The following is a 26,787-nucleotide window of genomic DNA, read 5'->3' on the forward strand; positions in this document are numbered from 1 at the left end:
TTCTAAAGATTGATGATGCAATAAAGTAATGCTGCTATAAAACATATATGATATAATGCCAAATTTCACAGAAATTCAGGGAATTTTGCAAGTAATGCAATTTTTGAGCACCACTGTACAAATATGCGGGGATGATGCGGGTCCAACAGTAAGGACAGAAGGAGATCAAGGCCCGCCTGACTGAACAATACCATCAGAGACTGAGGAGACAGCTAAACTCAAAGCTGAATGGCGGAAATATAATCAGAGTCATAAACATCTACACGCACCCAGTACTAACATACTCTTTCGGGATCACATATTGGACAAACACCGAACTGGGAAAGAGATTGTGAGATCGACCACAATAATGATGACCAAGAGCCTCTAGCAAAACCCGAAGCCGGCCATCGAGAGACTGGCCATAGCCCGCAAAGAAGGAGGGAGAGTTTTGACAGAACTTATTGAACAACAAATGACGATTAAGAACCAGAGGGATCACTTCCTGGAAATACAACGCCAATCTACCAAGCCATTATTAAGGTACTGTAGATGGATGCAGAATGATCATCCATACGGAATACACTCGCAAACCCGAGTAGGTCGCCAGGATAATACCTAAGGAGGATAATACCTTCAGGATAATACCTAAAATTACCAGTTGATCAAAAAAAGGGTACTGTGTTAACAATACTCACCTCAGGCCGTTCTAGACACTCCCTACTCACAAACTATGCTGGGACTGTGCCATAATAACGGAAGAAACGATCCCGCAGAACAGACCAGACATAACCCATGATGGAGATAGCGGTGCCCAACACCAACATCCTCCAGAAAACCTACGAGGGAAGAAGTAATGGCAGTCCCGATCATCGTGCCGAACTACATGCATCGTGCCAAATAGCCCACATAAGACCTAGCAGAGAACACTTACATGGAACTCCCGAAAGCCGCGTTCCTGAACACTTGTCAGACATTCAGAGTATTCTTCGACCAATAATAGTAACTGGACATAACAACCACCCCACCAATCTAGTACCAGTACTCGTCGCGGGATGGTAAACCCATGAGGAGAAGAAAGAATAATAATAATAATAACACACCCATATCCTTGACATAAATTTGCCTCGACAAACCTCATGCATACACACTGCTCAGACTCTCTAGTCACCAGCTGGTAGAGTGAGATTATAATTATACACTGGCTGATCCTGCTGCCTTCCGTGAACTGTCCAGCAGTCGACCTGCAAAAACCATATTAAAGCTTATCCTCAACGTCTAAAGAATATCGGACTCGCCGTGATGTCAGTCTAAACCTTAAAAGACATCAGTCAGCAACCTCATCTTTTTAATTATATTGCATGATGGAAGAGATGAGGTTGTAAGAGCGTAGGAGCTTTTATTTATTTATTTTCTGTGCGCTAATAGAATATATTAGCACAAAAAAATGAATTTATTAAATTACAAGGAAGCCCGAAATTATTTGATTAACACAATTAAGATCAACTTTTTCTTCAATCTGCTTTCTTCAGTATCCCATTTGCCATTGCTGCAGTGGATTGACCAGTAGTTTTAATCTCTATATTTTTCAAGATTATCCAGAAGGTTAGAAAAACGCTAGATGCTAGTAAGAACAGCATTGTGATCTCTGCTCTGTCCTCAAATGGTTTGCCACAAATAGTATACCATGACCTTGTTGTGTTCATCAAACTCTTTTGCCCTCCAGGAACGCAATCAAAGTTGAAATCAGGATCGCTGAAGTCCTCGACGCACAAGTTCTTCTTTCTCTCGATATTCTGCAATAAATAAATGAAACTAATAAGGAATGTTCTCATTATGTTTCAAATTCATTAGAAGTGAAATTTATATTTCGAATAAAAATGGATAAAATCAAATTTACCAAAATGAAAAGAATTGTTTCTGATGTAGTTTCGTTGCAATTGCCAAGCTGTTGATGGATTCCAACTGATCGTATATTCTCGGGTCTACCGTACATTAGCAGATAACCACAGACTACGTATAATGCCACAAGAGAAATATCTATATACTTTCCGAAATAAATTGCACGATCTAGAGCAAAAAAAAAAGAAAAAAGGTTTCAATCAATTGGCTCAACACAATAATAATGTTAGTTAAATCGAAGGTTGGAGTAGATTGTAACATTGGCATTAAAAATTCTCTTTTGAATTATATTTCATTAATTTTAGAAATTAATTTCAGTAAATTATCCATGTTGTTTTTGTAGTAGGGCTTTAGGAGCATCAGCGACTAAGGCCATATAGCTCAGTGTATATTGCCTGTGTTCTGAAGTCGATTTTCTGTTTTGCTGGATGAAAAACCAGAGTTTCCTGGAGAAAAAACCATGCTTCTCTCTTCTGAGGCTGACTAACTGAACCACGTTGTGAAAAAGGCCCATAAGCATTCCTCCCCTCATCGACGGGACTCGAACACAGGTCTTTTCTACCCAGTGTGGGGAGGATGGCGATCCTGCCAACAATCAAAAATATTGGATTGTATATACATTATACGTTTTCTTCTACATGTTTGGAGTATTCTTTAAAAATGTTTCAAATTCATTAGGAATGAAAAGTACAGTTCATTTTACCTTAAAAATTTTAAAATCATAATCAATATTTAAGATTACAAATAGTAATTAGTATTTGTTATTGAAATATTACTAATTGTAAATTCAAATTCTGATATCAGGAATGAAATTTGTTGATGAGTTCTGAAATTTACCTTTGCTTTCACGAAACTGTGCATTTGGAAGTCCTCTACAGAACAGAATTAAACGTGCGACTACAGACCAAGCAACACCGTATCCCATTGAGATATTGAAAACGTTTCTCGTAATTTTATACAGAATACAATATTCTAGACACATAAACAGTGCTCCAAGTACGCCAGTAAAAATCGATACTGGAATTATCACCCGCAGCCTGAAAATAGAAAAGAAAATTACGCTTTTTGCGAGTATATGTTTAACATTTTCAATAAGTATTTATTTTTTATTTACATTTAACCATGAGAAACTCACAAGGAATATAAATGTAAATTAAGAGGGAGAATTTGTAGAGAGATCCCTGAAAATTATTCTTAAAGATATTCCAGATGACTTCCAAAATGTTCTGAAATGCTGCTGATGATATTTAAAAAAACATTTGCCCAAACATTTTCATTGACCTCAACTCGAAATGCCAAAACTTACTTGGTTCTGTCTTTTTCTTCTATCAGTGGAAGCGTTAAATTTACCAGATACACATTCCAGAAAACGATCAATAGGAGAGCACCATACTCTAGAAAGGGAACATGATAAGCACGATCTCCTACGAAAGGATCAGAATCATTCCAGGTCCACCACAGATACCTGGATGCTATTGGATCAACCATTATATCAACAAGTAACCAGATCAGTGAAGCAGCTGCTCCTTGGGCTAGTGGTGACAACTTTGTGCGCTTTACAGCATTCCATCCCAATGAGGACATGAAGTGATCTATGTAAAAATAAATTTGTAAATATTTTAAGAAGAAACTAATCTTTAATCTTTAATCTGTCTCTTTAATTTAATAGTTCACTCCTTCTTTCAGAAACAAAGGAACAGTAGCTAACTGATTTGGATTTAAAAAAGTGAATAAGGAATTTACATTAAACTAGAATCAAAATGAAACCCGGTAATCTGCAGAAACTGCTTATTAAAATACTTTTGAAGATTTTTCTATGCTAAGCGTTGCAGTGTTTTAAAACATCTCAATACGCTTTGTTAGTGTCTTTAGAACACGTTTTCCTATAATTTTCCTCAATGGAATCGATTGTATTTGTGATTTCAGAGATGCGAAATTCTACTCGTGTGGGTAATCTTGTGATATTCCTGTTTTAGATTTGGCATTTACTGAATTCAAATATTGCGACTATATTGCTGTAACATCCACCAATTTTAAGGGAAAAAAAAAGGATTAAAAATCTAAAAGAGTCTATTAAAAGAAGATTTCATGCATTTTAAGAAAATGTTACCGGTGATAACTTGTAGGACTACTGTGGAAGTTGTACGACAGGTTGTAGTCATTCTAAGCAGAAAGAGTCTCTGGATCTACTTAGATTAGAATTGTCTTTATCTACTGTGCGAAACCAGACTGTGCCCACATAAGAGAGAATTGGGAGGCAATCAACTTTATACATGAGCCACAGAGCTCTTTCCTTGAAACCCCTATTTGTTTTGTTAATCCCAGCTAGTAATGCTCTAATCCTTTAATCTTCTCCTTGATGTAGTCAAGATGGGGGATAAAGCTCCATTTGTGATCAATGATAACGCCGAGGTATTTTCCAGACTGGTGGTACTATAGAGATTGTTGGTTCATCTTGATAACCAACGGTCCGCGGATATTCAGGTTGCCATTTATAAGAAGCAATTTTTGTCTTAATTGTAAATACAGCAATCTGGGCCTAGCATGAACACTGGGGACAGCCTCTAGAAGTCTCTGTTTTAAACAGCCTCTGTTTTAATTTATTTCAGGAGTTTTCAGCTGCCGTTTTTGCAAGAAGAACTGTTCTCAGAGCCTTTCTTCAGAGGCAAACCTAGTGTCTTAATTGTCTTCATGGAGTTTCACTATTGGTTTCTGCATCTGGCTGGCGGCTGGGGTGCTGGACCTGATTCATGGTGTTGTATCTGGTGCTCTGGTTGGTTGTCTTTTGTGCTGCAATCATGAATACTCCATTCTGGATTCTGCCGTGCTGGATCAGATTCATTGCGTCGGGTCTGGTGGTCTAAAGCGTCTATTATCCATGGCGTACAGTTGGAGATTGCTGGATAGTACCGTTATTGGTTTTGGAGGTTCCAGTGCATGTGAAACAGCAGCTGAGGAAATATTCAATTGAACTGTGATTTTTGAAGTTTATAGTTGTGCCATCCAGACTATTCAATATTATTGTTGTTTTATTATATATATTTTTTATTATTATTTTTTTTTTTTTCCTGCTGGCTCCCTGGTATAAGGTGTAAGGTATGTTAGTGTCTAACGGCTCCTGGGATTTCTCCCATCTCCGCGGGTGTACATTGTATCGGGGCCAGAGATTTGAAGTGTGTGGGGGTCATGTGCTGTGTATTGTGTTGTGCCCTTTGTTCCTCCGGTCTATTAGCCGCCGAGCCCCTAGTGGGACCCGACGTTACCACACCATGCCACGGGGAGGCTGACCGGGTGTACCACTGTAGCTAGAGTACTCTGGCGGGTCCTGCCACCTACTTTCCTGGGATTTCAGTGGCTAGGACCAGATTTAAGAATGAGATGATCGCTGTTTCTTGAGCAACGGTTGTAATTTTAACAGAGCGTAGGGTTGTTCGCTGATAACTTGTTCTAGGGTCAAATAGGTCGGGCAGTAATTTTGATGTTTTTAGATTTATACCTGTGGGGGCATGAGTGTGTGTGTATATAAAAATATATATACACACACACCCACACACAAATATATATATATATATATAAACTAAAAAAAAAAAAAAAAAAAAAAAACGTTGTGCAAGAGAAAAGTAAGGGAGGAAGGCAAAAAGACTGGAGGGTAGGAAACAGAAGAAAGGGGCCAATAGAGAAGATGGCCCCTGATGACAGTGTGGCATGCCCAACGCCTCACCAGAGAGAAGAGTGGGGTGGCGGGTGGACGAAAACCACCTCCCCACAAAAAAAAAAAAAATAAATAAAAATAAAAAATAATAATAATAAATAAATAAAAAAAAAAAAAAATTCATTCTGTAAGAGAAAAATAGGGGGGGGGGAGTAAAGAACGGATGGCAGGAAACAGAAGAAAGCCGGAAAAAAAAAAAAAAAAAATGAGAGAGAGATATACCCCGCAAGGTCAGGGTAGGTACAGCTAGCACGGCCAGTCAGTTGCAGCCGACAACTTGCTGGAAATCCAGCAGTGTGAGTGCTGCTATGGTGGATGGGTCATGTTCAGTAAGGTCTAGTTCAGGTGCCGTCATTGGGACTCCATTTGGTGAGTCTTTGTCGCATCCAGACTGAAGGCTGGTCCAGTAGTCCATCAGAACGAACAGTGGGGGTGGTCAAAACCGGGAGTCCAAGATTAATGGTCAAGTCCAGGGATCGATGCTAGGCCTCTTCTTGATGAGATGTGTCACGTCTGGTCGAGAAAAGTTTGTCCAGGAATCAATGATGAGGAATTTGTCAAAGTATGTGTGGACCCTGTCTTTGATTGCACTGCTGGTCAAGTCTTGTGCAAGTTGGTCCAAGGCATTAGCATTCATGGCTCAATGATGAATAGCAACAATTGGCAGTCATGGTTGTTATGACCTATTGATTCGGATACTAAGGTGGTGGTAGTGCTTTCTGCCTGGTAAATAAGTCCATTGCAAATTGAGTCAGAGCTCGGTAAGTTTCTTCATTCTGTAGGGTGAGGTGTTCTTGATTTTGGTAGTTGAAGCGTAGTTTTGTTATTAGGATCCTCCTGAAGTCCTCGTAGATTTCACAGCTGTGGGCAAGGTGCTCCCACGTCTGATCCTCTCCACAGTGGCAGCGGGGTGAGTCTGAAATTCTGAAGTCATGTAGTTTTTTCTGGAAGGAGCCATGTCCAGTGAGGAGGTAGGTAGCATAGAGTCCTGGTGAAAACCAGACAGGTGTGAGGGGGTAGAAGGCCCTGACAATCAGGGAGGAATCTTTTGGTGACAGCGCCTTTAGTTGATGTCTGCCATCTTTCTTGCCAGGTGTCTGTTAGATGTTCATTAAGTCTCATCTTTTCAGCGTTTCCTGGTATGGCCAACCCGGGGCGCGGGATTGCTGGCACTCACTGGTATTGCACTACCTCCAGTGGGTGCGGGATTTCAAGTGCGAATAGCGCTACAGTAAAATCAGACTCAAGTAATTTAACATACTTTTTAAGGACTGCTTTGTAAAGACTATATATTCCCAAGTTCTCAAGGTAGATTTGGGCTTATGCCTGGGAGCTACCCTGAATAAGAACACACTTTCACACACACACGAGAGTTTAATGTTTGTCAGAGCATATAATTATATGTAAATATATCTTGTATATAAATCATGTATATACTTTTATGTACATAATGTTGAGACTATATTGTGTGTAATTAATAAATGAATGAATGAAAAAAAAAAGCCTCTAGAAGTCGTCTTAGCTATCTGGCGGTATGGCGTTTTAATGGTTAACTTTCTATTGTTGAAGTAATCTGTAAGGCATTGATAGACTTTCTGTAAAGGTTCGGGCAGCTTGACTCGTCTGATAAGTCTGTGCGGGTAACACAGTGGTAGGTGTTGTCATCATCCTCCCCACACCGGGTGGAAAAGGCTCAGGTTCGAATCCCGTTGATGACGAGAGGAAAATTGAGGACATTCTTCGTATGGATTGGCCTGCCCGTTTCTCTGACCGATCTAAATCCCATCGAACACATATGGGATGCCCTGGGCAGGCGCCTAGCGGCACGTCCTCACCCACCAGAAAATATTCACCAGCTGAAGGTGGCGCTGACAGAAGAATGGACGATCTTATCGCCAAGAACTTATCAACAACATTGTTCTAAGTACGGACAGGCGGTGCAAGGCCTGCATCGACATTAGGGGTGGCCATATCTCCTACTGAGGGCCACCCCTTCTCTTTATTCCATCTTTGGCAATGATGCATCTGTATCATGGCAGCCAGTGCTATGTTGCCATTTTTGAATAAAGTCCCTCTGTACCATTTCTGTACCTCACGAGGTTCCTTTGATATGCTTTTCCCCATATCCAGGCCACTCCTATGAGAAGCTACAGTGAAAACCTGACTGCTCCTTAAGTTTTGCACACCAATGGAGGAAAAGGGAAGAGCTCAATGGGTCCGAATGTTGAAACCAAACCTGCGATAGCGGAGGATTCTTTGGAATAAACTTCACGTTAGCGTGTTTCCAACTGCCCGAGCAGGAACTTTGAAGGAGGCAGGAGTATAAAAGGTCGCAGAGAAGGTCTGGAGCAATGTCCCAGGCTCTTTTCACTACCTCCCCCTTCAATGAACTTGAGGCCGGGAGCCTCGAGAGCATGAAGTTGGTTTTCTGCTATTAGTGCGTTCTGTTGTGGGGAATTTTAATGTGGGTCCTCTTGAATTACAATTTGGCTAATTATCTTCTCTGTTGTGTCAGTACTATTATTATTCGATTTATTGTATATGCTTCACCCCTGAACAGCCTTCAGCTAGAAGGATGCCTATGTATACATTTGTACATTATAACTTAGAGAACAAACATAGAAGTACTACCTAAATTACGCATACATAAACATTAGTTTCTATAAAATAATACAACAAATAACATCTAATATGAGCAAACAAAGCACATACAAATATATACAGTGACACGAGCAAAAGGTAGAGACATATAAACACATACGCATCCTAATATATGCATATACAACTAATACATATACACACAAACAAATTATAATTTAAAACAAATTAATTCTTCAGAAAAGTAGAGTTGATGGGAGATTACATCCTGAAGGAGATAATCAGGAAACCTCTACAGTTGTATGTGGTGGTACATGTCCTGTATCTTCTCAGATTTGTATGCTTTATCATCACAGAACTTGTGGGGATCAATCTTCAGGGTGTTGTTCGTTTGGAGGATGTTAGACGGAAAACATCTTCTAAGCATAGTTAAATTCTGTAATAAGCTTCTTAGGGGAATCCATGAACTATTGCAAAGGACGCGGGAAAGCTTAGGGCCTACAACAAGATTATGGACATTTGGGGCATCAAGGCGATCGGTGAGGAGTTGACAGTGATTGTGCAGATTTCCTGCAATGAGCAAATGATTCCAAGAAGTGCAACCAAGGTTAGCACACATGATTGATCTCGAGATGGTGAAAGGGTGGCCATTAACACGGTTCAACCACCTTAAAATCCAGTACTCGATACCCATGAATTTTTTGATGTTAGTGAGGGAAGCAGAGGACCAGATTGTGGAGGCATATATGGGAATCGGAACAAGACATGTTTGTATGTAGTGAGTGGCCCGTTTTTGGTTGTTTACTTCAGTAAGTTCTTGTCTTATCGCCCACATTGCTGACAGATTTTTGCTTTAGTGTTGGCGAAATGCTGTTTGGAAGGTCAAGCCTTCATCCCAGTTGAGCCCTAGGTCAGTGTGATGAGAAACCTTTTGGACCCTAATACCATGGATGTAGATGTCTATGTTCATCTTCTTCTTCTTCAGGTTGGTGAAAGACTTTTGTGCTGACTTGGTCGGATTTATCGATAGACCAATATTCTCAAGATAATGGTCAAGTTCTTCTATTATGGCAATAGCATGGCCGTTGATTGCGTCACATTTGTCACCGTGTTTCGACGAGATGAAGAGTTTTATATCATACGCGTAAGAGCTGCAGTCAGGACGCGTAGAGAGGAAGAGATCCAAAGCAGCGGCAAAAAATAGTGCAGAGAGAACGCCACCTTGTGGGACTCCTCTGTAGATGATGTGGTTCGACTGGAAGGTTCTATGTTCAACTCTCAAATGCCTTTGTTTGAGAATGGAAACAATGACTTTTAATAGGCCTCCCTGTATTCTGAAATGCCTTTCAAGTATTGTCATCAAGGAATTGATTCAGACATTATCGAAAGAAACCTTAATATCTAAAAATACTACATCAATCTGTTCTTTGGCGTTCAGAATCGTTTGGATCCGAAATAGGGTGTCCATTAAATTCGTCACAGTTGATCTCTTTGGAATCACAGTGTGTAAATATGGTGGTCTTTTCTGGAAAATATGCAAAACAAGAATTGGGAGCAGTCTTCTCGAACAATTTTAATAATTTGCAGCTTATAGAGATCGGACGAAAATCCTTCTTGTCTTTCGGATGTTTGACTTTAGGCACGGGTTTTACAATATAATGTTTCCATATTTCAAAGATGACTCCAGTGTGTAGGGTTTCTCTAAATATGTGTAGCATGACCTCAATGATGAATGGACTGCTTACTTTCATGATGAAGAGGGGAAACATATCGGGGCCAGAAGTGGATTTATTTGGCAGACTATTTAATGTCCGAATTACATTTTCTTTGGTTATGGTGATTTCTGTTAGTAGAAGTCTGATATCAAGATTGGATCCGGATGGAGTCATGTTATTCATGTAATTTACCAGCCAACTGGTATTGTCTGGTGCGAGAGAGTTATACTTTAAATTAGGATCTGAAGAGATTCCGAAGGTACCCTTCGCCCATTCCCTAAATAAGGTTTCGTCCATGATGAAGTTGGTATTCTTGTTGTTATTGATTCTTTTAGACTAGTTAAGCTTTTTAGAAATAGCAAAGTTGTAGTCTTGGAGTTTGTGCTTTAAGAAACAGGCCCGTTCTTTTTTGTAAGCGATGTAGTCTTCAGGGGTTCTGGTTGTCTACCATTTTCTGTAAGCCTTTTGTTTTCTTACAAGCACTACCTTGATATTGTTGTTAAACCACCAGTTACACCGATGTAAGATCCGAATCTCCTTAGACGCACCAACACAAGCTATTTGAAATAATTCTTCAACCAGGATGGAAGCGGCTTCAGGCCGTGACTTTTCTAATAGACAATTCCATTTATACGTAGTGAGGCGATGGATGATTATTTCTTGCTTAATGAACTTGTTTGAAAAGACTCTTCTCGTATGCAGCGGGCCACATCCTTCAACCGAGGTATTAGAGAGGCCGGAGTGGGCATAAAATACACAATCTAATGGTTGATGATCTGATTTGAAGAAGAAGGTTGGTTTGATAAATTCTGCATTAGGTATGTTGTAAAAATGAGGTCGAGCTGCTAATTTCCCCTAGTTGGGGGAGTTTGAAGAGGATAAAGGTCGAGCATATGTAACATGTTTTCCAGAGAAGACCGAGTCGTTGGGTACCTTGGCAGGGGCATGTTGAAGTCCCCTACGAGAATTGTAGGGACGTTGGGTTGGAGATTGGTAGTAATCCAGGCTCCTAGTTCCGTTCTAACCTCCAAGGTGTGTTCTGGAGGGAGCTAGACAGTTCACACCTGTATCCTAATTTCATCGAGGTCAAGGATTACAGAGATGGCTTCAAAGTTTTCGGAACTACTTGAGTTGGTCCTATGTCGAGAAAAGGAATTTTTATAGATGATTGCAACTACACCACCGCGGCGAATGGCCCGTCCGTTAGCTTGAGCAGCATAGTTCAAAGGGAGGAAAACGGTGTCAATACATCTATTGTTGTTCAGCCAGGTCTCCACTAAACAAATAATATCATATTCTGCAGTAAGGAGAATAGACTGAAATGTATGGAGTTTGCAACTTATGCATCTTATGTTATGAATATAGCATGTGATAGTTACAGATGCAAGTGTGGATGAGACACTCTATAGTTGCTATGTCTGAGTATTATTATGTCCCCTATGGAGCACGCTAGCTTTTCTGGCGTGACTTTTCTAATAGACAGATTCCATTTATATGTAGTGAGGCAATGGAGAATTATTTCTTGCTTTATGAACTTGTTTGAAAAGACTCTTCTTGTATGCAGCGAACCACATCCTTCAACCGAGGTATTAGAGAGGTCGGAGTAGGCATAAAATACACAATCTAATGGTTGATGATCTGATTTGAAGAAGAAGGTTGGACTTCAAAAGGTTTGATTAGGGTATTTTGTGGCCATGGGTCCAAGCTTATTAGCGGTTGGCCGGGATCGACTGGATTTCAGACAATGAATGAGGCATAAGATGCATGCCGCATACGTAGTTGTCTAAATCTACTTTGATGGAATATTCCTTCAAATAAATTTTGTGTGATTGCCTGAATGGTCCAAGCTTATTAGACCTTAATTAGACCTTATTAGACCTTAATCTTGACACAAAGATTTGGTCCCGAGTCAGTACAGCCGTTATATTGTAGTTATATGCTGGGCAAATCTTTCGTGGATTGGGTTTCAGATGATGTCTTATGATACCTTTTTCACTGATGTTTGTTAGAGATGGAGGGAAATACGACACAGCGCTGGGATTAAGAGGTTGGTTCTCTTCGTGGATGCCGTTTTGGCTGCCTCTACTCATGGGTCGGACGCCAGTTGGGCTGATAGCGGTAACGTCGGCATAAGACCTCCAAAACGATTGTTTTTGTGTGGCGGGTTTAGGCAGCAGCCGACAACCTCATTGACTGTGTCCACTGAATATCATTTTCTGTGATACCAGCAAGTGTTACGCCCCTTATCTTCTGAGTATCCTTTTTCAATGTATACTCTGTTGTCTTTTTTACTGTATGAATTTCAGATGAGGGGTTTTTATGCATTAAGATGCAGCTCTGAGAGGAAACGGTTGTACTGTTATGGGGATGCTTATCGATTATTTTCTTGTTCGAAGGTGACAAAACATTCTGAAGATTGTGGTATGTCCACTTGTTGATGAGACCATTACTGGGAAATGTCTGCTACACGTAGATACTGGGATTGTCTCTGGCTCTAGTGTGACATTGCTATCAGTGACCCGTTGTCGGGTTTCTGTAGAGATCGTGTCTGAATCATGATATTCATTATCATGAATATCATGATTCAGACACGATCATGATATTCATTATCCCGTTGTTTGTACTTGCCATATGCTGTACTTTCAGGTCTCAGTGTATGTTATGATAAATGGAGATTCCTGATGAATTGCTTGAGGGTGAATAGCTCTTGGAAGATTTCTGTATTTTGGGTTCGAAGTATTTGGTTTTCGTCAATCAAAACAGCCAGATTTTCTTGAAGGTTCTTCAGATTGAAAGCTATACTTTCTATTGCTGCTGAGAGTTGTTCAGGGGCTTTTCTTGTGTTCTGAAAATCCATATTTGCTATTAGCAGTGCATGACTACTCTCAGCATTGCTTAAACTTCTAGTTTGCGTGCTTTTATTCAGAGAACTGATTTCCTGATTGTCAGAGGCCGGATAGGACTCTAGATCTAAGTAATCTTGAGTGCTCAGAGGAAATTGTGTAAAATTATTATCATCCAGCGATTCATTTGTTTCTACATTCATTTTTGAAGCTATTTCTAACGTGTGGTCACTCTCAGGAGTATCGGCAACTATATCCGTTAGAGTTTCAGGGTGTTTATTTTGTGGTTCTTGAATGCGAGCTTCATCTGGCACCTTACAGGAATCTATTTGTTTCGTATTTTCTTTACACTGATCGCAAATAAATAGCCGTCTTATAGCTTTGGGCAATTTAATAAGTTTTGTCTTGGTACAAGAATTACAGATCATCCCGAGGCATTTAATGCATTTAATAATCGTTTCTTTATTATCGCCACAATAATTGACCCGGAATGATTTCTTGTTGATCCATAATGTGCACTTAGTATGTAATCGTGTATAGTTCTGAAATTCCCCTGCTACCTTTAGTGCACTTTTAAACTTTCTAGTACTTACAGTGTTCTCAGTGATTAAGAGATCATTGTGCCACCTGTGGGGTGGTACATTGTATGACAATTATTGCTTGTGGCATTGACTTTAAGATTATTTGGAGCACTTATCTTACTTCTTAGTTGACGACCTATGTAGATGGCATTTACACGCGACAGCGATATATCCAGAACGTTCTTCTTTTTGGTAATTAATGTGCCCAGATCAGAGAACTCCCTATTTTCGTCTAAAGTACAAATAATATATCACCTGTGTCAATCCAGTATTTGAATGATGGATCCTCTTGTTCAGCTCCCAATAATGAATCCAACCATACTAAATTATAAATTACACTTTTCAGAAAAATTAGTAGAAATACCTTAAGATTGTCCTTGGCTAGTGTTGTCGCTGTTACTAACTCGAAGACGAAAGTAGGTCGTCGCCCCAAGCGTTCATTCGTCAAGGTCAAAGTGGCGAACACAAGCAGCATTGCGAAAATACGATGGTCAGCGACGGTAGGGGAGCAGAAATTAAGATAAAAAACGACTTACTTTTGAAGCGGCATTCAGTATGAAAAGCAGTCAGACATCAAGAACAACGACTCAGTCTCAGACCCAGCATAACTATTTAACATTAAATTTATAAACAGTCACTTAATATAGCAGAAAAACAGGAGCTCGAAAAGTACAGTTTGTGGTTTCCAAAGAATCTTCTTTACTTATGAATTGATGATATTTCGTGTGCTGAGCTTATTTCTGATGATTTTATGAGCAAGGCCATAAGGATCTCTATTGCTCTCAGTTTGCACAAGCGTGGCACAAGGTTTGTGCCACGCTTTTTGCTTCTCATGAGAGACTGTGTTTATATATGTCCTGCGAAAGAACTGAAATTCTTCACAGAGAACAGTAATCCTACCTGTCTGTCCTACGGCCCCTTTGAAGTCGCTTTCTGGAGAATCCAAACCGGGCTCATAGGAGACCATGGGCTCAGTGCAGCGTTGCATTTTTTCTGTAACTAAGTCACAATGGAGATTAGGCAGGCAAAGGCAGATTATGAGAAATCCTTGGCAAAGGATGCAAAGAAAAACAGAAAAGAGTTCTTTACCTATTTAAACTCAAGAAGGAAAGGGATGAATCAGATTGGTCCACTGGATATTGATGGTTCAACTGTTGATGATCCTGCTCAGGTGGCTAACAAACTAAATGAGTATTTTGTCTCTACATTCGCACATGGGGAGTTATTCAGCGAGGGGAATGCGAGAGGTGAAGTAAACTCTGGCAGTGAGCTAGATGATTTTGTAATAACTGAGAGGGAAGTGGAGGAGAAATTGTTGAGGATAACATAAAAAAGGCACCCGGGGTGGACGGGATCTATCCAGTTATATTAAAGGAGGCAGCAAAGAAGTAAGCAAACCCTTAGCTATAATTATGAGAGCTTCTTTGGACTCAGGGGAGGTACTCATGGACTGGAGAAGTGCAAATGTGACCCCAATCCACAAAGAAGGATCAAAGGGAGACAAGTAATTGTAGACCTGTTAATTTAACTTCTGTTCAGGAAAATTAAATGAGACACTGATTAAAGAAGCACTGCAAGATCATCTAGGCAAGACTTCAGTTATAGCTCGGACAGCATGGTTTTGTTTAGGGTGTGTGTGGGGGGGGATTACGAATGATGATGATTTATTCTCTCGCTCGACAATTGTGGGGGGGCAATATGAATGATTATTTATTCTCTCGCTCGTTTCTGCCTTTATTTATACATATTTTATATATATATATATATATATATATTCCTTTAATCTATCCCTTACTATTTTCTTTCCCCCATTTACCTTGGAACCACAAAGGCTGTTGTTTTTATTTATTTATTCCTTTAAACAGGGGGTCCTCACTTCCCTTCCAAGGCCCACATGCTACCTGCTGCATAATATATTACTTCCATTAATTTTATCTTGTTTGTTAATCAGAAGATCCAAGTACTGAGGACTTTATTTTATTATATTATTTTTTTCTCTTTATACTAGCTTCCGTAGCTTGGATAGTTCGTGCTACCAATTATAGCTCTGAGGTGTCAGTCGATTAAGACGAAATATGGGGTACTGACATAACAAGGATTTATTTACCATTTGTACAACAATTATTTACACATTCTAAATTATTCATGATATCAACATTTTTCACAACACAGTAATTATTATTATACATGAAATGGTGTCCTCCCTTAATCACTCTTCTTAAGCAATTCATAAACTTCCACTATGTTCTCAATACAAAATCTTAAATATTTATAAATGATATTGATGATGGTATATCAAGCTTAATGTCCAAGTCTGCAGACGATACAAAGGTTGGCAGGGTTGGTTAAGGACACTAATGACAGTACACTGCTGCAACAGGATCTAGAAAAGTTGAGCAGATCGGCCGAGTGGTAGCAAATGAAGTTTAACATTGACAAATGTAAAGTATTACATATGGGATGGGAAACAGTAACCCCAGAGCAACGTATCAACTCTGTGGTACTACACTGACAGTGGTAGAGTATGAAAAGGACCTGGGGGTAATTGTGCAAATATGAAGTTTTCTGAGCAGTGCAAATGGTCTTCAAGAGTAGCTCATGGTGTCTTGTCAATTATATACAAGAAGTTTTCTAGCAGGGATAAGGAGGTGATTATTCCCTTGTATAAGGCAATGATTAGGCCACAACTTGAGTACTGTATACAGATCTGGAGGCCTCATTTCAAGAAAGATGTAGAGCTGCTGGAAAGAGTACAGAGAAGGCAACAAGATTAGTGAATGGAACAAAGGGGTGCTCTTACGAAGAAAGACTTAAATTTTGTAAGTTACAGTGTCTGAAGACTAGGCACCTGCGAGGTGATCTGTTTGAGGTGTATAGGTGTATAAAGCCTTGAATGGTTTGTGCATGCTCAATGCTGATGGGATTCTTCCTCCTGCTCAGAATAATCATTTGAGGGGGCATAAATTCAAATTGAGGAAAGTCATGTAGGAAAAATGTGCGGAAGTTTGCCTTTAGCCAGCGAGTAGTTGGTTGGTGGAACAGACTTCATTCCTTTGTTGTGGAAGTTGATAGCCTAAATAAATTTAAGGCTGAGCTGGACAGGTATTTGGAACGAACAGAGAGGTGAAATGGGAGCAGGGTTTTTTTTTGGCTGATGCTGCATAAGCTTGCTTTCGTGCATCATATGCCTCTACTAATGCTAATGCTGCTATTAGTTAAGGACAGAAACAGGATATCCAAGACGATAATGCACTCTATCACCTGGCCCGCACTATGCACAAGTGGTTCGAGGAACACAGTGAAGATATTATCTATCTTCATTGGCCTCCAAATTAGCCTGACCTTAAAACAATTGAACACCTGTGAGGTGTTTCGGAACGGGAAGAGAGGTGGATGGACAGAGCAAACATCATTTATTCCGTCACTGTGGAAAGCCTCGCAGACATCACGGCTGCAGATCCCTACAGACGTCTTCAGACATCTAGTGGAGTCAATGCCTAAGCAAATAATGGCTGTTGTTCATGTGAACAACATTTGACCCAACACGGCATTAGATAGGTGGTCATAATTCAATTATCTCTGAGTGATCGTCGAATTACGACCACCTATCTAAAACCATTTCCTAACATGGAATTTCAGTGTTTTGAATGGACATTGGCGGAAACAGTTGTAGGAGGAGGGGGGAAACATGTAGAGAGTGAATTGTTAAAATATATGGCAGTTCTTGGGACATAACCAGGACGCTGTGCTTACTCAAGGACTGAGACGGATATAGAAAAAATACCCAAAGGTTCGCAATGAATTATGATATTTCGGTAACGTAGTAGGTATTGCGCCATTTTTAGCATGCAATACAACCTTCCCACAAAGTGAAGACACTTTGTCTTCCGTGAAGACACTTTGAGGTGCTAGAGGTGTCCAAGATGGCTGGATCCGGTACCGTTGAACACCTGAAATGTGAGATGCAGCGAGAGGGCGTTTCACGAAATGCGAGGAAGTACTTTCATCCAATAATTTTCAGCAGAGATCAGCAGAGAGTTTTCTAGCCATGAGAGAATCGAGAAAATGCTGCAATGTCTGTCGAACTAATCCAACGCCATTTCATCCATATGACACGGAGTTTTGTCTTGTTACGCGATCCCTGTTTTTTGTAAATACTGCCACCATAAACTGGTCAACCACGTAAAAAAAACATAGAACTTTATGACTTTCTAGTGAAGAAACTGATCGATTGACAGCAGGAAGCCCACTGCCTCCCATCTAATCATGCACCAGCCCATTATGCTCCTCGCCACACAAAAGAATTTTGAGAGGCTAATGATGAGTACACCAAAAATGTTCCTTAACTGTTTGTTTGCATGCTTCAATTGGTAAGACGATTCATCGGAACAGGAAACAGGTTTCCTGCTCCGATAAATCGCTGTCCAGTGTCTCTGGACTCTTTCCAGAGACATTGGACAGCGATCTCTGGACCCTTTCACCCTAAAAGCATATTTACTTTGGACTGGCCATCACCAGGGGTATTCTTCTGCGATAATTCTGACGCACGTTGAAATGGGTCGTGCCTCCCCCGTGTTGTATTCTCTGGACAGTCGCTACATAATAGCATATGGACAGCACTTTCGAGGAACCTACTTCCCATCATCCAATAAATTATTGGTGATCTGCTAGGAACTCAAGCAGTTAATTGTTCTTCTACGATTGAATATACTTGATCGACATGAGGCATGATTGAACAGAAGTACTGGATCAAGTGGGCTATGTCCGAGATACTATTTCAGGTAAATTTGGCCCCAGCAATCTTCCCCGTGTTAGAAATCGATAGAGTGTGCTTCGTGCTGCCAATAGCAGTAAAGTCACAGTTGAGAAGAGAAGATTCTGAATGCAATACTAACTCAGTTAACGGTGCCAAATACAAAGTAATTATTTAAAGAACTATAAATACAAACACGATAAATTATATAACAGAATACTTTCATATATTCCATAATAGAATGGTTAATATCAACAGGTCATATCTCTTTCAGCTTTTACAGTAGTTCAACGATTAGAGCATAAATACAATGAAAGTAATAATATCTATTATAACGTAATAACTAATTAATTATTACAATAATTAATAATTAACGTAATAATATTTATGACTTTCACTTACACAAGCAAATGATATAGAGTGGTAATCGCATTCCATAGAAACTAATAATTGCTGTCTGATAGTACCAACTGTTTAGAGTGGGAACTACGAGTCCAGCAGTTTCTGCTGTTATTGCGGAAATGAATCCAGCGAAAAGAAAATGGATTTCTTTATATCCCTTTGCGAAAGCTATAAAATTTAAAAGGAAAACAATCTTATTATTTCTACTGCTTGTAGTGAAAAGTTTTTCATCATAATCAAATAAATGGCATACGCAAATTTCGCATAACTAATATTGTTCTAATTCTAGAAATAATAAATAAAAATAATATGGAAAAATTGCTCTTTAATGCATTACAGAAACAATGAATTTAACTTTGATTAAGAATAAATAAATAAATATTCTTTTATTGCATATTCATATATGGATTAAAACAATGAATATGAATTATATTCACGTATTAGTAAAATAAGATAATTGAGTAGAGTACATTAGGTGTTCAGTTGGCAATTACTTGGTTCAACGCAGGCTGCCATTTGTGTTTATTTTCATCTGATTGGAAATTTTTCTCCTATTGTCTTGTGAGAATCTTTGACAATCAATGTTGGGAAGATTTATGAGATGAAGAGGTGCATTTAGAAACCTTCTTTCTGGTTGCTTGAGTTTGGAGAGGTTATATTTTGAATTGTTGGGTTCCGAAATTTTTTCTATTAGGAATTCACCACATATAGCCAAGGGAATTATTATTCCATGTCGTGAATCGCAAGTTGAAGATATCAATTTCACAAGAATATTGAATCCGGACTCAATGATGATCTGGCGCAGAGACTTCGTGGTTAAGTTTTCATAAAGCTGTTCCCTCGATATTTTTGGGAAAACAAAATTTGCTATTTATCCACCTTAGGACCCAGTACTCTAGGGTAAGGAATTTTTTTACAATTACTTGAGGGGCTCCAGACCAGATTTCGAAAGCATATGATCGTATGGGAAAGATGCATCTTTGAACATGATTTATGACTGTTATTTTATCTTTGACCGCTGTGTTTCCTCTTTAATCAGCCATTTTTCTTTTTCAATTTTTTGAGCAAATATAAATAGCGGGATACTTTAAAGAATCATGATCATTATTGTGCTAATTGTTAATCACTTAAAGTAGGCTTTGCTTTCCTTCCTTCGTTTCTTTCTTCCTTCCTTCCAGTGGTTCCAAAGGTTTTCAGTTGAAAAGAGCAGAAAGGTGATAACAAGGCTAGAGCCTATAACAATTCATTAGAATTGTAGTAGATGAACCAATAATTCGGATATTAACAACGAAAGAACACAAATATAAACCTGTAGTCTGCCTAGGGTAAAAAGGGAAGTTGTTTAGAAAGTTCGTATAGGATAGGATAGGACAATGAGGGCCACCTGATATGGCTATATGGTGTCTGCAAATCTGATTTATTCCGCTGTAAACTTGCTTGGTTTATGGCACTAAAAAAATCGAGATTTCTGGAAGGCAAAAAAAAAAACAAGCACCTTGTATCGAGACTGCTTAACATGGCCACAGTACATTTCCAGAAAACCGACATAAGTATTTTTCATGCTCAGCGTCGGACGGAACTCGATCTCAAGCTTTGCATATGATGAAAACGAGCAAAAACGCTTCACTACTTATAACGATCTCATGGAACATTTGCAACAATAATTGTACCGTTCTTAACTGAAGGTGAATTTTAATCTTTTCCACATAAGTTTCCATGTTATCGTGACATCAGGCGAGATCTTTTATTGGTCAAACCAATTAGCTTTGAAAGAAAAATTATATGTTTGTTGTCTAAAGTAGTCAACAACTTGGATCGTTGACTGCTTTAGTAGTCAGTATTCCAAGTAAAATGAATCCAACAATCCATTAAACTATTCTACAACCATAAGTATAATAGTTTAATGTTCACTCACACTTTGAAACACAATGGAATGATTTATTTCAAGAAAGAAAGTATTTGCGAATTCTGTGCGCATGAATCTTTAATCAAGCAGCATGAATAGATCGACCCGGATCGAGATGGCTCGGTATTCACCACGAGTAATGATAATGTCTAATCGAAAACAGACAACTCTGCGAAGCTAGAAAACCGAAGGATATGATCAGACCAACGGGGTGTTAAAAGTGTGACGACATATCTTGTATGTCCCTGTGTCAGTATGCAATTGTGTAGTAGGTATAAATTTCTCAAAAGCAACCACAATTGCCACCTAATTATTGAAACTAGCAGAAATCCGACGACCCCGTTGTATTCCTTACAATTAATACATATAAAAAAACAATTAAATAATAACATAAACATTTGCGGTTACTTAGTGGTCTCTCAAACAAGTACATATGTTGGCTGACAGATGCCAGAACTGGTTTCATCATCAATTATTATACGGTTACTAACACATATTTTGGTCTACGATTTTATTTGAACTCAAGAATCTATTGTTTGTTTAATGTACAAAAAACAAATCATATTAGGGCCACCCGAGAACGAACTCAATTAGCCACGTGTAATATGTTCATAAATTGAGTGTGTTCTCTGGCAGATTTACCTGTTTTGCTTGACGAAAAGATCGAGTTTGCGAGGGAAGGAGGGAGAGAACCTTTTTTTCCACACTAGAAACCGACTAACTCAGCCACGGAGTGAAAAAATCCCATAACAATTCCTCAATAACCCGGGTTCGAATCGAGGATCTGGAACCACGCAATTGAAAATGGCATTGCCAAGGATTTAGACTTGGACGAAATGATCCAAAGGACTGCAGCTGCTTAAGGCAAGTGATAGAAAAACAAAAAGACGTAACATTACAAAGAATATTCCTCAGGTCTCATCTGGAATAGCATATGCCTACAAAAATCCATTGGTCTCCACGATATAAACGCATAACACTATTGTTTCTACAGCATCCAAAACTCAGAGCTTTCTACTCTGTTTCGCTATCGGCATTAATTTTCTTCTAAATATCTACTCACTTTGCACAAATTTCGTATCCGCCCTATCATTGAATATTGGTTGTTCTGTATCATGGCTGGTGCCTCCAGTACCTCTCTCAATCTTCTAGACTGCATTCAAAAGCGGACAGTCAGGTAATGTCCCTCTTCTTAAAAGTCTCTCCACTGACTCACACATTGACGTTCTGTTTGTGCTGCACACCTTTTCTATAGATAATTCCATGGGTACTGCTCTTCTGAATTGGCATCTACAATTCTTCCAGTCTCTTTCAAGCTAACATGAATACGTGACCCATCCAGTCAGCATCAGTTCACTGTCCAATTCTAGACTCACAAAACAAACTTTACCTCTTTTTAGTTTATTCCTTCAACTTCTGTTTTCTCTAACAAAAAACAGTATTATTACAAAATAGCCGTATAATTATATCATAGCAGACCAACTAAACGAAAAATATTTGGTAACTTACCTTTTTTAATAAAGAGGATGATTAACATGTAGGTACAAATTTCTATAACAACAACGGAAGAGTTCTGCTCCCACAAGACAAAAGGATTGTTAAACGTTATGAACCATTTTAAGAACTGAAAGTATAATAATAACATGGTATGGCAATAATCTACTTTCAATATTATAAAATAATTCAAACATTTCTTCTTTCCAAAAATTTATAATGCATTTCTACAGATTATCTATATGCAATTGATTAAAATTACATTTTTTCCATCATTTGAAGCATAATACATAAATAAAAACTAGAAAAATAAACACTAAGGTGGCATTACGTTAACAAGAACCCCCTTGTGCAGGAATGGACTCGTCTGTGACGATTGGTGAAACTGAAAGTCGGGTTTTTCCACTTCTAGTTCGCACAAATTGCGACAGGTTATTGAGTGCTTGTGAAGAAGAATTAGTTGGTTCTGAGATTTTTCTGACTAACAGCCAACTTGGCACCACACGAGGAGTCTACGGCTAGCTCAATAGAGGTCATCAACAATCTGACAGTCACGTGTGGGACAGACATGACCGACATCTGTAGTTAGCGTCGTATATGTTTTGTCTTGCGACTCAGGTGAGTTTCCAGATAACTACACAGTAAAAAATACGAAGCAAGCCAAATATTACATAGACTATGAAGTATATGTCCAGGCAGGAAGTAGTAGTATACACTGAAAAGACAGAATTCATGGGATACCTGATTCCTGGGCAACGCCACGATATAACCACCCCCTCTCGCTAGTGGATGAACTCAGCGCTTAGCAGGTATATAAATAGACTGCATTCACTTAGATGGTAATTCGATGTCAGCAATCGTTGTGACTTAACCGACTTTGAAAGAGGAATGATAGTGGGTGCCCGAAGCATGGGTTACACTATCGCATCGCGGAGGTGGTACAGAAATTGTACAATCCCCGACTAACAGTGTCAAGGGTGCATGGGGAATACGCCATTTTCGGAATGTCATCTCATCTTGGACAGCGCAGTGGGCAGAGAAAGTTGATGGAGGAATATAGCCGTCTACGTATGTCTCGCATTGTTTCAGCCAACCGGAAAGCGACAGTGACACAAATCACTGCCGACTTCAAAGAGGGAGGTGCCAGAAACGTCTCCACCATGATCATTAGCTGCAATAGGTTATGAGAACCCCCGACCCACCAGAGTCACATTGCTAACAGCACGACATACGGACTCTGCCTCAACTGGACGAGAGAACATCGACACGGGATCTTGGATGATTGGAGACGAGTCTCCTGGTCCGATTAGTCCCGTTTCCAGTTATTTCGAGTGGACAGGATGATGCGTATCTGGTGGAAATCGCACGAAGCTGTGCACCCGTCATGTCAACAAGGAAGTTCCGCAATGTGGACTGTCGGTACTGGTCTGAGGCATATTCAACTGGCACACGTTGGGACATCTGGTACGTCTAGACGCATCTCTGAACAGTCCAGGGCTTACATGTACATCCTTGAAGACCATCTGCATCCCTTCATGGTCATCGTGCATCCACTGGAAATGGACTCTTGTAGCAGGACAATGCGCCTCCCCACAGAGCCATGGTGTCTAGAACATGGCTCGAAGAGCATTCCGCAGATTTTATCACCATGGAATGACCTCCCCGTTCACCAGACATGAATCCTGTAAAGCATCTTTGGGATGCAGTGGAATGGTCCGTTCGAGCTTTGGATCTTTCACCAGGAATGCAACAGAATTATGGACAGCTGTGCAGCCTGCATGGATGGAAATACCTGTGGAAAGCTTTCGTGAAGTAGGGGACTCAATACCTCGCCGTATGACTGCCCTTATCCGGGCAAAAGATGGCCCTACCTGTTACTAAGTAGGTATCCATGATCTCTGTCCACTCAGTGCAGTAGTAATAGTAATGGCAATTGGTGCAAGAAAGCAAGCTTATATAGCAGCAGTCAAAAAAAAAAAAAAAAAAAACAGTTCACCCATAAACTTCCTCCAAGAATTGCTAGTTCGCACTTGAATATATTCACGCCGTAGACTTCCTCAACATCAGATGGAAGCCTGTTCCATCCACGGGCTGAAGGCAAACTTCCGCACATCTATCCTGCAAACATCCTGAACTTCAATCTACACCCTTTCATGTGTGTGGTCTCAGCAAGTGAAAGAATTCATGAATATTCAGCTTATGAATACATTCAAAACTTCAAACATCTCAATCAGATCTCCCCGCAGGTGCCTACTCTTGAGACGCTGCAGTTTACAGAAATGAAGCCTATCTGTGTAAGAGCGCCCTTTTGTTCCTTGCACCAATCTGGTTGCCCTTCTATGCAGCCGTTCCAGCAGATCTGCATCCTTCCTGAGGCCTCCAGACCTGTATACAGTACTCAAGATGCGGCCTACCCATGCCCTTATAGAAAGGAATAGTCACATCCTTATCCCCGATAGCAACGTTTTTGTCCATCATTGACAAAACCCATGAGCTGTCCTGGAATCATGTATGCAATGCTCAGAGAATTTCATGTCTGACTGCACAATTACCCCCAAGTCTTTTTCATTTTCCGCTACCCTGAGTGTAGTACGACACACAGTTGATAAGTTACTCTGGAGTTACTTCTACGCATGTGCAGCAAACGTTAATGTAATCCGTTTGTAAATGTCGAACTCAATTGCCATTTCTCAATTCACCGATTCAATTTTCCTAGATCTTGTTGCAGTAGCACACCCGGATGATTATGGTTAACCACCCTGCCAAATTTTGTATCATTTGCAAACTTCGACATTAAACCTTATATACCTTCATCAATATCATTGATAAATACAGAAAGCAACAATGGGCTCAGCACCGAATCCTGGGGGACTCCGCCAATAACATTAGTCCACGAAGAGCAGGGCCCATTGATAACCGAACTCTGTCTTCTTCCACTTAACCATCCATTTATTCATAACAGTAACATATCCTGAATGCCACATTACTCCCGTTTGAACAGCAATCTTTAATGTGCAAGAGTATCAAAAGCCTCCCTGAAATCCAAGTACATGATATCAAAATTATGTTTTGCATCCGGTAGGTTGGGGACCGAATCATAGCAACCTATCAGATTGGTTAGGCATGACCTCCCACTTGACAAATCCATGCTACGATTGCAATATGATTGCATGCCTGGAACTCCATTGACTCCACTGGAACAGACGTTAAGCTAGCAGGTCTGTAATTACTTATATCGCCTTTTGATCACCCTTTTCCAGGAACGAAATCTTGCTATCTATGCCTGAGATCGACTAACTCAGCCACGGAGTGAAAAAAGCCCATAAAAGTTCCTCGTGTCATCGTCGGGATTCGAACCCGGCCATTTTCTACCAGACGTGGGGAGATGACGATACCACCGTGTAACCCGAGCAGACTAGCTCCTCGTTAGAGTTTGATAAACTTCTGGCATCTACTTCCCTAAAGAATTCCACATGTTTCAACGTAGATGCAAAATACCTATTCTATTTGTCCGCAACCTGATCAGGGTCATCAACAGCTAACGCATTAAGAAGGAAGGGATTGTGATTCAATCCCTTCCTTCTTAATATAAGCACAGAAGTCATTGCTGTTTTCCTTCGCATTCTTTGCCACAGATTTTTCCTAATCTGCTTTAGCTTGCCTAACCTCCTTTGACCCGATTAAAGACTGATTAATATGTACCCCAGGCTTCTGTATCATCCTGTTAATTTTTATGTATCCCATGCACTTTTATTCTTTGCCACATGTCTGAGTAGTTCATCTGACATCCATTTAGATCTAAGCCTTGAACAGATGTTGGTACGAAACCTAGTAGATTCTTTCATTATTCCTCAATATTTCCCATTTAGAATTTGCTGTTGGTGACATCATCAGTTGGTCCCACTGTATGAAATTTATAAACTGTGTGAGAGCACTGAAGTCATCCTTACTGGATCGCAGCCATCCAGTGGGTCTTTTACCTGCAGATTCTTAATGCATAAAGAATCACTGCTCATTACCAGATCAAGGGTACTGCTTCCTCTTTTTTTGCCTCTCCATCATGCTAGTATAGAGAAATCCCATGAGCCTTGCAAATTCTTTCCAGGGACGAACTGATTGGCAAGGTTCTCCATGGAAATAAGATCACCCGATATCTTAGAGGAGTCTTCGATTTCCTTAACAACACTTAAAAAATATCGGAAGAATGTCTGAAACTCCTCAACAGCGTTATTTTATAAAACTATTTCGAATTTTCGATAACTTTTGCAAGAAATTTAAGACGTTAATATCCACTGCACGAAATTCCATCCTTGAAGAAAATTTTGAAAGTGTGCAACAGATTTTGTTTTGTTGAATTAACCATATTTGTATTTTAAATTTAATCTCATACATTGTAAATCAAAGTTCAACCACAATTGCAATGTCTCGCTACTCACGTTAACACTAGATAACAAATAAATTAGCTCAAATCAATTTTGCAATGAAGAAATAATTCCACTGCTCGTATTACTGAATCACTCACCTGAATGGGTCCACCCCAAGGATCGGGGATCACTCTCGCTTCATCCATAATATCCAATGGCGAATTAAATACAGGAGTTACACCAGTTCCCTCGATACACAAAGGAGAGAAGATAATCGTATTGGCAGTAGACAGCGTTTATTATTACGTATCTTTCGTCACAACTAACCATGGTCTTACATTCCCTAAAGATACGTACTGTGTCCTTGGGAAGACAAGTTTTTCAATCGAGCAATAAAATTTATGTGTGATATTTAATATTCAAGGTGATAACACTTAACGATAACCTCTTCTGGAAGCAAAGAATAAGGAAGTTATTTAAAGATTCAAAATTACTGTTGTCTCTGTGAAGGGATTTCTTTCCTTTACGAATTGCAGCT

The 26,787-nt window shown here is 39.7% G+C and overlaps 1 protein-coding gene across 1 annotated transcript; it reads right to left on the reverse strand.

Moving 5' to 3' along the window:
* Window positions 1-1,493: 1,493 nt before the first annotated feature.
* Window positions 1,494-26,507, reverse strand: LOC150076893 (uncharacterized). The gene is made up of 7 exons (XM_090385719.1): window positions 26,408-26,507; window positions 21,901-22,015; window positions 18,486-18,653; window positions 3,188-3,473; window positions 2,719-2,918; window positions 1,880-2,049; window positions 1,494-1,775 (listed from the first exon to the last, which is right to left on the reverse strand). The coding sequence occupies exons 1-7, from the start codon at window positions 26,453-26,455 to the stop codon at window positions 1,494-1,496; spliced, it is 1,269 nt and encodes a 422-aa protein (XP_090241845.1). The 5' UTR covers window positions 26,456-26,507.
* Window positions 26,508-26,787: the final 280 nt, after the last annotated feature.

Source organism: Mastigoproctus giganteus, chromosome 12 (assembly GCF_048544385.1).
Source record: "Mastigoproctus giganteus isolate SK-2022 chromosome 12, ASM4854438v1, whole genome shotgun sequence".
NCBI lineage: Eukaryota > Metazoa > Arthropoda > Arachnida > Uropygi > Thelyphonidae > Mastigoproctus > Mastigoproctus giganteus.